Genomic DNA, 13,875 nt, shown 5'->3' on the forward strand with positions numbered 1-13,875 from the left:
CCTTTTTTTTTTTTTTTTTTTTTCAGGCAGTGTATATAAAATCCAACGTTTTTTTTAAATGTAGAATTTGTCCATAATTTCAAAACCATTCTTGGCTCATGATCATTACAAAAACATGCAAATGCGTAAATTTGTCTAGAATGAAGAAATAAAATATTAGCAATAAAATTTCACATATATACTGACTAGATATTTTATTTCAACAATACTCATCGTATCTAAGGACTACCCCAAAAGCAACGTGGATCTCTTGTGTCTCCAAGGAAGAGAGAGAAGAGGATGGAGGTGTAGGATCCACAGCCCGACCGAGGAGCTTCCTGCATAGGGGAAGAATACTTATCATGCAGTACATATTCTAAGGGAAAATTATGATGTGTGACGGGCTAAGGGGAAAAGATGATGAGTGGCACTAAGACTTTCTTATGGATGCAAGATGTGGCCTACAGGTAGAAGACACTTAGAATGACTTTGAAGAATATTTAGACAGAGTCCATTCGAATGCTTTGTGAATTCACTTTGCATCTGCATTATTTCTTTTTTTTTACATGCTTCAGGCTGTTTCTGTCTGTTTGCATGCTTCTAATAAGAAAATTACTAGAGGTATTTCAATCAAACCTCATATTTAGAATGGTTCCAACTCTCAAAATCAGGGAAGGAGAATAGAAACTTAATGACGGGCAAGTGCAAGCAGAGGGCAGTAGGATCGAGAGACAAGGGTAAACTACTGTATACACGTTCAGCTCTAGTCCTTTCCTTACTTTGGCAGTCTTCCATTAGCAAATGCTCAGACACTGATGTGTGGCATCACCTCCGGTATGCTAGTGTGTTATTCGGTTGTCTCGACAACTACGACCTCAGAGTCTAGACAAAGCTATATGTTTACAGTCCTATGGAGATTAAGAAAATCCTGTCTGCTGCTGATATTGTGGTGTGAGGAACAAGCAGTCAGGGACATATTGAATGAGAAAATTGTGCAACACAGTATGAAATTAAGTATGGAGAAGAGCAAGACAATGTTGATGACAAGAGTAGGAAAGGAATCATAAATAATAGAGGTCAGAACATTGAAATTGTACTGAAGTTCATATACCTTGGAAGTTAACTAATGCAAAATGCTGAAGAGATTAGCAAAAGGATGCAACAGGCAAATGCATTCTATCAGAGTCTAAAAAAACCTTATTGACATATGCAGCAGACTTGGGCAGTGACAAGAAGAGAGGAGATTAAAAGTCAAGTCAGTGCAGTGAAATTAATAAGAAGTGTGATAGGAAAGACAAGAGTGACAAATGAAGATGTCATGAAAGAAACTGGAGTAAAAGAATTGAGAAGAACAGACTGATGGTTTGGACATTTAAAGAGAATGGAGGTGAGAATGATGATTGTTGTGTAAAGAGGCTTAACATCTAGGTCATCAGCCCTTTAAAGAGAACAGAGGAGAGAATGATGATGCTTGTTGTTTAAAGAGGCCTAACATCTAGGTCATCGGCCACTGCTGCTTGTAGTTATTTCATTCTCTCTGTTCGGGTGTGGGCCACCAGTCCAACTATGCTTCTAATGGTATGAAATGAGACGAAATGTAATGACAATTTAAAATTCCAACATTTATCCACTGACCAGAATTCAAAACTTGATGAAGAATGAATGGATGAATATGAATGTACAATAATCAGTGAATCCAACTCAAAATATTAGAAATTAAAAATCAATCCACCAACTAGAATTCAAAAAAATAAAAATGAAGAACTGAACAATGATTATGAACTTAAAAACAATCAGTGAATCGAGAAACTTAAAACAATGGTATATACCGACCAAGGGGCTGCTTCCAAAACACAACCCTGAATTGAGGAGGCTTGTTGTATAAAGAGGTCCAAAATCCAGGTCAACAGCCCCTCATAATGTTACTTATCGCTAGTAAAGTAGAACCATAGTATTTTTCATGTAGCGGTACTAATCACAAGTAACAGACTCGTGGTGTTCCTCACATTGTGGTACTACTCACAGATAACGTACTACACACAGCTAACACAGACCTATTGTGTTCCTCACATAATGGTGCTATTCATAGGCAACGGAAATCCATGGTCTTCCTCACATAGTGGTTCTAATCACAGGGATCCATACTATCCCATGGTGTTCCTCACACAGTGGGTACTATTCACTAGCAGTGCAGACCCATGGTGTCGTTTATATAGTGGTACTAAATTGTAGGCAATGCTCAGACCTGTGGTGTTCCTCGAAACGCAGACCCATGATGCCCACAACCAGATGCTGAAACACCCCAGCGAATGTAGCCTCTTTTCTCCTTGGGGTGTTCCAACCGAACTTGGACAGAGGGGAGCCTCCGACATAGTGGCGGATACTATACACGGGTACTGTAAACCCACAGTGATCCACCCACAGGCCCATGGTATTCCTCACATAACGTTACTAATCGCAAGAAAAGTCTACTCATGGTGTTCTTCGTGTTATAGTACTAATCACAGGTAATCTCATGGTTCAAAATTCAGCATCCCGTGGTTGCTCCTTTTAGTCACAGGGGATACCGTGGGTGTACTCTTCATCCACGTCCTCCACCCGCAGAGAGAAGAGAGAATGAAATGGAAACATATTGTTACGGTGTTAAAACAGCTGTGTTTAATCAAATTTTGAAAGATGTTATGTATCACTTTATTTTATTTTGAAAACCTCAAGAAAAGACAAAGTATGTTATGGAAGGACAAGAGTCATCATTTTCATTTTGATTTTGTAAAATATGGTCATTTGTTTTGCCTAAAAAAGAATTGCAATAGAGTTAAACTAATGTATTATTAAGGTCCACCTTTTCAATATAAATTATACAGAGTTTAAATTATATAAAAGATTAGGGACTAGTTTAGACCTAATAGTAGGTCATCATCAGCCTAAAGCAAATTAAAACAAATACCGAAGAAAAAAAACAATGTATAGACGCATAAGGTCTCGTGAATGTACATACCATGTGAGATATTGAGAAAGGAATTATAGAGTGTGCAGCACTATGTTAAAAAATAACTATGACAGAGATTCGTAAAAAGTCCAGTGTGCATTAAAAAGATGTTAAAGACAGGAATCCTTGAGTTGCTGGATAAGGAGATTAGTATATGCTGGCTCCTCTAAGATGCTGTTATCCAACTGAAGAACAACTGAGCCGAAGTCGCATCATTTATTTACAATTAAAGTCCAGTGTGCCATACAGCATTAAAAAGTTGTTAGGGATGGAAATCTTTCAGTTGTAGGTCAAGGAATTCAATATATGCTTGCTCCTTAAATGTGCTGCTGTACATTCGTAGAACAACTAGGACGAAGTTACGTTGTTTTTCAAGATATTCATAGACATAAAAACATGATGCTAGAAAGGCTCTTCTGTTTTTTGGAACTTGAAGGAAGGTGATTGTTGCGCGTGGAGGCTTAAGAATCCAGAGATGTGCTACACTATGTTAAAATATACAGATCCATAAAAAAGTCCAGTGCGCTGTATAAATAAAAAAGAATTGACTGAGTGTGATGTTTGAAAGTGTCATTTTGGATGTGGACCAGGAAGAAGAACTTTTGGAAAATTGTTTTATACTGTATTTTTTTTTTCTTTTTTTCATTACGTTGCACCAACACAGACAGGTCTGATTATGATGATGCTTGTTGTTTAAAGGGACCTAACACTGAGGTCATCAGCCCCTAATGGTACGAAATGAAATAACAAAAAGTTCAAATTCATCCACTGACCAAAAAAAAAAAAAATGTCATGAAGAATGAATGGATGGATGGACATGAACCCAACAAAAACCAAAAAAGAAAAGAGGAACAGTCTCAAAAAAAGATCGTAAATAATAGTATTACTGATCAAGGGACCACTTATAAAGCACAATGATGCTTGATGTCTAAAGGGGTGCAAAATCCACGTCTAAGGCCCCACAGAATGGTACATGTCGCGAGTAAAGTAGAACCATGGTATTTGCCATGTTGGGGTACTGATCAAAAGTAGCAAAGACTCACGGTGTTCCACACAAGATGGTACTACTGACAAGTATTGTACTTCGTACAGGGAACGCAGACCTATGGTGTTTCTCACACAATGGTGCCACTCACAGCCAACGCAAACCAATGAGGCTCCTCACCTAGGTGTACTAATCACGGGCGCCGGTATTCCCGTGGTGTTCCTCACATAGTGGGCACCAATCACAGGCAACGCAGACCGACGGTGTCACTCATATAGTGGTACAACACACAGGCTACACCCAGATCCACGGTGTTGCTCACATGGGTATGACGCACGGGTACTGGAAACCCCCAGGCCAGCCTCTTAACTGCTACGAATCACAAACCTATTTCGTACCTAATGTAGTGGTACTACTCGCAAGTACAGGCAACCCATGGTGTTCCCCATATGATGGTACGAATCAAAAGTAGTTTCATGGTTCTAATTCAATCATCCCTTGGTCGCCCCTTTTAGTCGCCTCTTACGACAGGCAGGGGATACCGCGGGTGTATTCTACATGTGCGTCCCCCACCCGCAGGGGGTAGTGTGTTTGGTCCGCGAGAGGTAATTTATTTCCCTCAAGTCCGCCGGCAAGCCGGTTAGGACCCCCCTATCCGCCACCTGGGACACGCCACGTGGGAGTATCACCTCTCCGCCTGCTACGCCAGCGTAGCAGGTTCATGGACAGATAGGTCTTACGGCAACGATGGGACAGGAAAGACCTAGGAATGGGAAGGATAAGGCCGTGGCCTTAATTAAGGTATAGCCCCAGCATTTGCCTAGTATGAAAATGGGAAACCAACTTCAGGGCTGCCGGCAGTGGGGTTCGAACCAACTATCTCCTGGATGAGAATGTGAAAATATTTGGGGTTATTTAATTACTCTGCATCCTCTACATTTATTTGGATATTGTGTAAAAATTTCATAATGTAAATAACTGTAATTAGCATCCGGATTTAAGGTAATAATTTGTGTGGTAGGGGATAGCTGCACGTGCCTGCATTGGTAAGATGCTTCTAGTGATTTCCTGTTGCATCAGAAAGGAAGTTTCTGGAAGTTGTAAAGATCTTTCCCTACCAAAAATTTCGGAGCCCATTGGCCAAAATAAAGCAATTTCTCATTGGTGAATGTAAGAGCCGCGGGTGCGCTAATTGGTTATCTCTTGATTGCCCCATTTCCAGCTCCTGGCGACTTGGCCAGGGCCATGCTTGTGTCCATGGTCTTCGATGTGTACCGGCGAAGGGAGCAGTCATCTCCTCCGTCTGATGGGACCACCGGCCCTCCGAGGTGAGCACTATTTGGTTCATGTTTTGGATTTTAACCTTTAAATGTAAATTCTTATTTTAAACTTCTTTGTGCGCCGGAGTTTGCCCGGGGTATCTTCCATTCAGTAATTTTAAGTTCAAATGACTTAACCCTCACAGCTAGTCATACCCCCTTTGTTTTGGAGGCATTCCTCCTTTTTTGGTTTTATATGCTGTGTAATAAATATGTACATTTTAATCTCCTCCAGGATTGCCTCCAGTAGTCCTGTTTCATCTTAACACACTCTCGTTTAAGGTATGCATCTTATTCAGAAGAGTTTTTGAAAAGGCAGCTACTTGATTGGGCTCCGAGTTAGAATTCTTAATAATTAACACCCTTTCTTTTCCTTGCTAATGTCTTAACCTACATGTGGTGTTATATTAATGTGTACCTTTTCTTTAACTTCTTTGGTTGTAAAGGGATAGCCCTTGGTAAATTATGAGCTCATTTTCTTATATATAATTTTAAGTTGATATCGTCTGCAACCACCTTACGAAACTACCTTGTGATGACTTTAAATTATGACTGTTTAAAATTTCTTTACATTGTTTTGAAGTCATTGGCATGAAGCTTGTACTACTGACAATATTGATATCTGAAAATTTGTTTATTTGCTAACTTTATTTTGACTTCATTGTTGACCTTGTTTTGTAATGCCATTTTCCAATTTTTAATTCAGTAAATGTGGTGTTCAATTGGGATCACCGTTGATTTTGTTTTCCCAGCAATGCAGTACCTTCTCACGGACCTGGTAGAGTTCCCAACTGCTTCCCATTTCCTTTCTTTCAGTTGTCATGTTGGTTACACTGTTATTTATATATCTACATTGTTTTTGGAGTGTTAACATGGTGTGTATGTTTCATTTATTTTGTTACAAGTAACTAATCTCATTTTGTTCCGTATTGAAGATACAATAAGTAAAACACTTTCAAGATTAATATTATTGTGTCCACCTTTTCAATACAAATATTTTTTAGTGATTAAATTCTACATGAATTAAAAACACTAGTTAGGCATCTTGAGCCTAATACTAAATCTTAAGGTCAAGAATTAAAACTATAAACATCGGAACTTTAACAAAAGTTGTACATACTGTACATATTGTAAACTATGTATAAAGCATAAGACCATTGTATTTAGTATTAAGTTAAGTTTACTATTAAGTCCCGATGTTTATAGTTTTAATTCTTGACCTTAAGATTTAGTATTAGGCTGAAGATGCCCATAACTAGGGCAAAACATGTCCCTAACTAGTGTTTTTAATTCATGTAGAACTTAATCACTAAAAAATATTTGTACTGAAAAGGTGGACACAATAATATTAATCTTGAAAGTGTTTTACTCATTTATTTTGTGCGAACAAAATTTATTATGTTTAAAATTTTATTATCTGTCTTGTTCCTTGCTGTGTAATCCATAGCAGTTACACATATGATGGAGGCTAAGTTTGAGGGAAAGATAACAAGATGGATAGACTTGATCAAGACCAGAATAACAAGTAGGAACCTGGAACTGGTTAAGGGGAAATTATGAAAATGATCACGAGTGACAAGCACACTTACTTATGGATGTGATACATGGACTACTGTCATAATACTTAAAGTAAAATGTTGTCCCCCTCTCTATTGCATTTACAAATAATTATGTTGCCTTGTACGTTGTCAGGCTGCTGTTCTCAATATCCCAGGAAACAACTTTCTTAAAGACATTAAACAGTAAGACAATCTCACCTCCTTGACGGTGCTGCTCTTGTAGAAAGTTGTATCGTACAGCCAGCTGTCGCACTTGACGCTAGCGCTAGCAGGAATGTTTCCCGCAAAGTAATCCTCCGTGAAGTTAGCATCAAGTCTCCTGCAGGACGACCACGACTTCTGTCCAGTCTCCCATGGATATGACATGTTGAACATGGACTCGGGGATGTCGTGGTAAGTGGCATTGGGATACTCGTATGGTAGCCGACACCTGCAGAATACAAGGACTGCTTACTTAACAATACTCTCTGCAAATTAACTTTACATTTTGTGTACAACTTTTTCAGTCTGGCCAACACAGAATGAATATTTGGGGGGGAAAACAAATGATTTTTTTTTTAAGCGAGCCAACGGGACCCAAACAAAAGTTTATTACAAGATAAAACAAAATTATCAAAACAATAAGTGCTGTACTCTAAGCCGAAAAAGGAAGACTTGTAAAAAATATTAAGCTCCTCTTAAGCCCTCCCCAAAATACACAAAGACTTGTGCCCAATCAGACCAACAGTAAATTTCAAAAAAGCACCGAGTTACAATCTAAGCAAACTACTCAACCAAATGCTAAAAGATAAGATTTCAATTAAAGATGATTGGTCCATCATTTGACACAACCAAAATACACACCAATATATCAAGAGAAGAGTCAATGAAAACAATAGAAAAACATCTTAAAGAAACAAATTATTTATAAGAAACAAAAGAAATAATGAGCCTTCATACACAAACTCTACTTTCAATATGAAGGATTAACTGAGTGTTGTCCATTATCAGGAATAGTACAGTGAACATTTTCCTACTCATTTTTTGACTGATAAACATGTAGGTTATATTAACCAAGCGACAATGAAAAAGCATGGCTTCCATCTTATCTAATTATGAAAACAATCATGTTCTAAAACCTTTCATGACATATAAAGACAATGTTTGTTCATTCCCTCATGTATCACTTAAAAACAGCAGGACATACCTTTATGAAACTCTGCATATCGTCGTCGTACCTGCAAAAAGCGCTATGTGATAATATACTTGGAGGAATACTGACCCGCAGCACATATTATAAAGAGCAAGTGTTCCTTGACAATACTCACACAGTACTGAACCCTACCGGCCAAGGATCTAAGCTGAATATTTCACATAGTGGTTTTTACAAGTACGAAGACAATATATTTTACAGTTATGTTAACTTAAATTCTGGACTGACTGGCATTATGATATTTGAAGGGGGGCCGGAGGGGACTGAAATTATTTCATGCCGATATTTTTAAAAAGTATCTATGAATTTGACCAGTTTTGGTCTCTGATTGTTCCATATTGACTAAGTTCATTAAAAATACCACGGATAGTTGTTTAGTCCGCCCTGTCAATATCTATTATAAAACTTGTAGACCTTTGCTGGCAGACCTTGTGTTTACAGTGCACTAAGTCTTCTGGTATAGGCTAGAGCAATTTTGTTATTTTCATTGATCTGTGTCTTATCCTTGGCTTTGACAATATGAAAGTGACTGAGGTATGAGCGGTGCTAGTAAGGTCATTGCTTATGCAGCCAGTCCCTGTTATGAATGTAGTGAAAATGTTGCTCAAACGGTCAGTTGGTGCATGCATTTCAGTAGGCTTGGCAGACTGATACGTAATAGCAACTTCTGGCTCAGGGAGGAAAGCAATGGGAAACTACCTCGCTCCTCGTTTCCCTAGTATGCCTCTTCAGTGATGCCTAGGCCATCTATGACAGCTGATGACAGAGCTGTTGAAGATCCAACCAGCCTTCGGGATGAGATATTGAACATACAGACATTAAAAAGTCTTTATACACTTTATACTCGTACGTTTTGAAAGATATCCACTTTCTTCTCAGAGAGCTTCACATACGGTATATAAAATCAAAATTTATCTAAGATCATCTTAATCTAACTTACGCTACCACACACAAATACATAAAAAAATATAGATATACTTTAACTTAAGCAAGAACAAGGATACAACAACAGTCTATTGCAAAGTTTGAAATGAGTCCGTATTAAGGACAAATAATATGACAGAAGCAAATTAAAGAAATTCTTTTTTTAATGTGTAGTTATTACAACATCAGTGTTCTACATTTTAATGTTTTAATTCCAAGAATTTATGTGTGCTAACATAAGTTAGATTAAGATGATCTTAGAATGGAGAAATTGATTTTTATGTGAAGTTCGCTGATGAAGAAAGTGGATATCTTTTGAAACATGTTCGAGTATTAAGCGTATAAAGACTTTTACAATAAATACTGACAGGGCAGACTATACAACTATCGGTGGTATTTTTAATAATTTTGAAAAGTGTCAGCTTCATTTAGAATTGTTTTTAAACAAAACCTGCTTTAAATCTGATTTTAGAACAATTGGATTGGGAAACTGAAGACAGAAAATATTGAGAAATTAACATCACAACCCCCATGCAGTGTGTCTTGTTTTAAACTAAAAACTATTCATAAAGCAATTACTGTTAGTTTCATTCCTTTTCACAACCTGTGCCAAGAACAGGTACTTAAGTAATACTGAAAGAGCAGGTTAGCATGGAGAGGTGCCTTCCACATACCTGTGACTCAACTTTGCCTGCAAGAAGACTCCTGCCAGTTTGTGAAATGCACTGGAGATTGCGGTGAGACACAGCAGAAAGTAGATGCGCCGTTGGTAACGCCCGAACTCCCCCAGATAAGGGAAGAGATCATCGTAAGCCATGGTGTGTCACACTATTCCTCTCTTAACCTGTAACCAACTGTTGCCCAGTGTGTTAAAAGCACTTGCATGTTTGTTTACTGAGGACATCCTGTGTTACATCATAGTGTGTGTTACTTATCTCCTAAAGGTCAAACAAAACTGTTCCCATCATATACATACTCATCTGCATGATCACATGTTCCCTGAATACACTATTACATAGAGTCCCACTGTTCAGTCTGCAAGCCTCTGAGAATGAATTAAATATTTTCATAATTACATCCAGAATAGTAACCTCCTCTGATGAAATCATCCTTCTGAGTCTAACCGTAATTGTATTAGTTTTCTGTTTATTTTCATCAAACTGATTCCATTATTCTCTTGGTGCGAAAGATAAAAACATGAAGAAACACACAATAGAACTAACACAATGACAGGTCAGAATCAGAAGAGGGCGCAATAGAAAAATGAAAAAAGACACACAGAAACAAAAAGGATGAGAATAATCAGCATACCCTGCCATCTTCAAAAGTATGGACTCCCCCCCCCCCATCAATCCCAGTTCTTCTACATCCATTTCTTCTTGGGTCCTCACAATCTTCAGTCTTGACTTGATTTGTCACTTGTTTGTACCTTTCCAATGCTTATATTGACCTATTGGGCCCTTGCCTCCTTTTGTGTGTGTCCTGAGTTCTGAAGTTTTTTTACAAACTGTATTCATGTTTACCATTTTTCTCTCTTCCTTTTTCCCGTTATCTGGTTTTCTTATCCTACACTGCCCACATTCAGACTTTTTTTTAAAAAGAATATACTTGACGTCACACCGACACAGATAGGTCTTATGGCGATGATGGGAGAGGAAAGGCGTAGGATGGGAAGGAAGCGACCGTGGACTTAATTAAGGTACAGCTCCCAGCATAATTCAGACTGTAAAGACGACCCTTCATTGAGTGTTGATGCTAACCCACCCTATGAAGCTAGGATGCAGAAACAAGCTCACTGGGGTCTCATACCTCAGACTTGGTACAACTCAATGGATTAGAGTGACCATTATTATTTTTTATCTTTTTAGTGGTGCAAGTCCAGCAATTGTTATGAGTTTTCACTAAGTGAGAGAAAGTTTGTTAATGTGGACGGTGCGGGACAATTCAAGAAAACGTGGTCAGAGCAAAAGTAATGTACACCTGTAACTCTAAACAAGGAGAATACACTGCCTAATCTGCTAGGAGTACATGTAATGTTCCCTGGTTACTGTATACACTGAGGAGGTACATTAAATTTGATCAGGGATATGCTAATATTGGACTGTTGATTACTGCTACAGCAGTGCACAAATATAATTCTGACTCAGCATAAGCAGAGCTGCAGGAATTGCAAGATACAGATTAATATAGACTGATGCAGATTCCTTTAATAGGGAGGTATAACTTTCGCTGGCTTAAACTTAGTATATTTAAATTTGTAGAGCTCAGCAGCTACAAACAGAACCTCATTATTAGACTGTTATGCCTTCCCGTATTCTATCTGCAACCATCCGTGAATTAACTACATGCCTCTACAATCCTCTATTTCAGTGACACTTTTTATCTTCTATCAATAACTCATTAAAAGGGAGTCCAATCAACGTTGTCTTGGTCCGTCTATTTTTCTTACCCTCCATGTAATGTTCCCTGGTTACTGTATACATTCTCCACCTATCTCACAGGATCTCTCATCCATTGTGTTCACCCCTAACTTAGCCTTCATTTCCACATTCTGAAAACATTCCTGCCATTATTCTCACCTACTGCTACCAGCAATCATTATCTCTACCTTCATGTCTGATACTTTTAACTTACAAATAAGATATTCTGAGTCCACCCATCTTTCACTCTCTTACAGGCAAGTCTGTGTGAAAACAAGACCAATGTAAAGACAGCTGTGTCTACAGAATCTATCGATGGCAGCGATAAGCTCGCTGCGTGCACCTCGCTTCAATCTCACTTACTATACTGTACTACCATCCTGGAAGGATGCACATCCTAAATACTTGAAATGATCCTGATGGCTTTCTTCCCTACTGGCATCACTTTAATCTTTACTTGCTGCACCTCTTTCCAGGCTCCAAAATACCTGCAGTATTACAATGCAGGCCTTCTGCACCATCTGCCATTAAGACCAAATTATCAGCATAGGACAAACTGCTTATTATGCACTACTCAGTTCAACCACTCCCTGCAATTTTATGCCTATCAATCAATGAGCCATGTAAATTATAATCAACGAAGGTGAAGGTTTACAGCCTTGTAAATTGTAAGTACTTTCGATCCAAGGAATCGTTTTGCCACTAATTCTTAAAATAGATGCCTTTGATTGCCTGTAATAACCTATCCCCATTGCTATATTCACATAGCAAGGCTAAAATATTTTCCCTTCATACTCTATAATATGCTTTCTCTAGATGTATGGAACATAAACAATTGTCAATTCCTCTTGTAACAGTTGAAATGTAAAATTTTTTGCAAGAGAATGTAGACAAAATGAATTACTTAACAAATACTTCTTTCAATTGATAGTTCACATAAAATCAGGGTGACCCTATTTCTGAAGGTCCAAAACAGGACATCTGTTCTCAAAACATTTTTTCTACATGGTGACATAAAACAACTTAAATAATTTATTTTTGATTTTTTAAATATTTCAAATGCAACTATAAACTTCTAACGGCCACATTCAGTTACGAATTACAAGATATGTCAAAATTTTATCCACTTTTTTTTGTCTTCGAATAATTTTTAATTTTACAATTACAATTTAATTTTAATCAAAAACGTGAAATTAATCACTTCAATCCACCTTCAGCACTATAAACTGACAGTCAATATTATTTTTCTCAATAGCCAGAAAGTCTACAAACATAAAATTGCTATAGTAAAGTAATAAGTAATAACTCAAAAAAGAGCAATCATGATATCTAGAAGTTGCTGATAAAAAGAGGAAAGGCAAAGCACAAAAACTCCTTACTTGACTGTTACCAACAAGTTATGTATAAACAAGATCATTAAACTTTACACTGCCACCTATCAGAATGTTGTAAAATAATTATATTTTTCTTATTTGTAAAAATAAATGAAAATGGGACAGATGGAAAACCAAAGAGACGGGTGGGACAACATAAAATAATGGGACTCTCTCACTGAAAACGGGAGATATGTCATCCTGCATAAAATGTCGATAGAAATAACAGAATAAGCGATTTAAATTTTGTACAGTAATAAGTTTTGTTACCTACAGTTGGTCATTAACAGCCATGGTCATTTCTGGTCTTTGAACCCAACATCTGCATAATAAGGAGTAAAAGGATTTAAAAGATATTTATAAAATTAATGTTTGCCATTACCTAAAGAGGTGAATGAAGATCTTCCAGTGGAGTATTATTAGTCATACCTGAACTGTAGTCTGTCTGCTCAAGTACTGACTGTCTCTTTTATCTGTCCACAGATAATGGCATGGTCAAGGATCCCAAGAGTGCTGACCTCTGGAATTTCTTGAAGGATTGAGCTATCAGAAATGAGGTCATTCCTTCTTCTTGTAAACAGATAAATTAGAGTCATGCTCATTTGAATGATTGTTTTTTCCTCTTTAAAAACCCTGTAACTTGCCAGATTAATTACAGTGCTCTCTTGTAATGAACATTAATTTGTTGTCAAGGACTTGATGATGATCTGCCCACACGACAACCTATCACTTGTTTAACTAAGACAACTTCAGCTGGACATTTAATGTACACAACACTCGAGCCTAGCTTTCTGTGGAGAACAAATACCGTTATGATAATTTGCAGAATAGATGTTACAAATTTTAAATCTAGTAATATATAGAAAGATATAAAGAAATAAACTCAGTCTGTCTGTATATATATATATATTATTTTATTTCTCACTTGTTTGTTCCTCTCCATTACTTATATTGACCTGTAATAACCAGAATTGTTTGGTGCCAGCAGGTATTTTGATTGGACACTATTTAGGCTGTCTGCATGTCAATTTCAACATTCAGTTTTTGTCTACCAAACCGCAGTGAAACAGACCTCTGTTTAGACAACCTACGGCCAAGATTTAATTAATTTTGTCAGGTTATGAACAAAATGTGT

At 37.5% G+C, this 13,875-nt stretch overlaps 1 protein-coding gene and 1 long non-coding RNA gene across 9 annotated transcripts in view; one reads left to right on the forward strand and one right to left on the reverse strand.

The window, feature by feature from the left end:
* The window catches only part of LOC136882094 (uncharacterized), a 278,314-nt gene extending 264,771 nt beyond the window's left edge, over positions 1–13,543 (forward strand). Inside the window, exon 4 of the long non-coding RNA XR_010861089.2 lies at positions 13,224–13,543. This is a non-coding gene — a long non-coding RNA (uncharacterized lncRNA). The remainder of the gene's footprint in view (positions 1–13,223) is intronic.
* Positions 1–13,875, reverse strand: part of LOC136882088 (organic cation transporter protein) — a 105,157-nt gene that overhangs the window by 75,005 nt on the left and 16,277 nt on the right. For 4 of the 8 annotated variants that reach the window (XM_067154608.2, XM_067154607.2, XM_068229386.1 and 1 more), the window contains 2 exons: positions 9,622–9,801; positions 7,030–7,261 (listed from right to left, as the gene is read on the reverse strand). In XM_067154608.2, the coding sequence (XP_067010709.1) occupies positions 7,030–7,261; positions 9,622–9,764 (375 nt within the window). In that variant the 5' untranslated portion in view covers positions 9,765–9,801. Of the gene's footprint in view, positions 1–7,029; positions 7,262–9,621; positions 9,802–13,122; positions 13,186–13,875 lie in introns of those variants that run through there. The other 4 variants (XM_067154610.2, XM_068229389.1, XM_067154609.2 and 1 more) reach the window with 3 other exon arrangements.

Source organism: Anabrus simplex, chromosome 10 (assembly GCF_040414725.1).
Source record: "Anabrus simplex isolate iqAnaSimp1 chromosome 10, ASM4041472v1, whole genome shotgun sequence".
NCBI classification, from domain to species: Eukaryota; Metazoa; Arthropoda; class Insecta; order Orthoptera; family Tettigoniidae; genus Anabrus; species Anabrus simplex.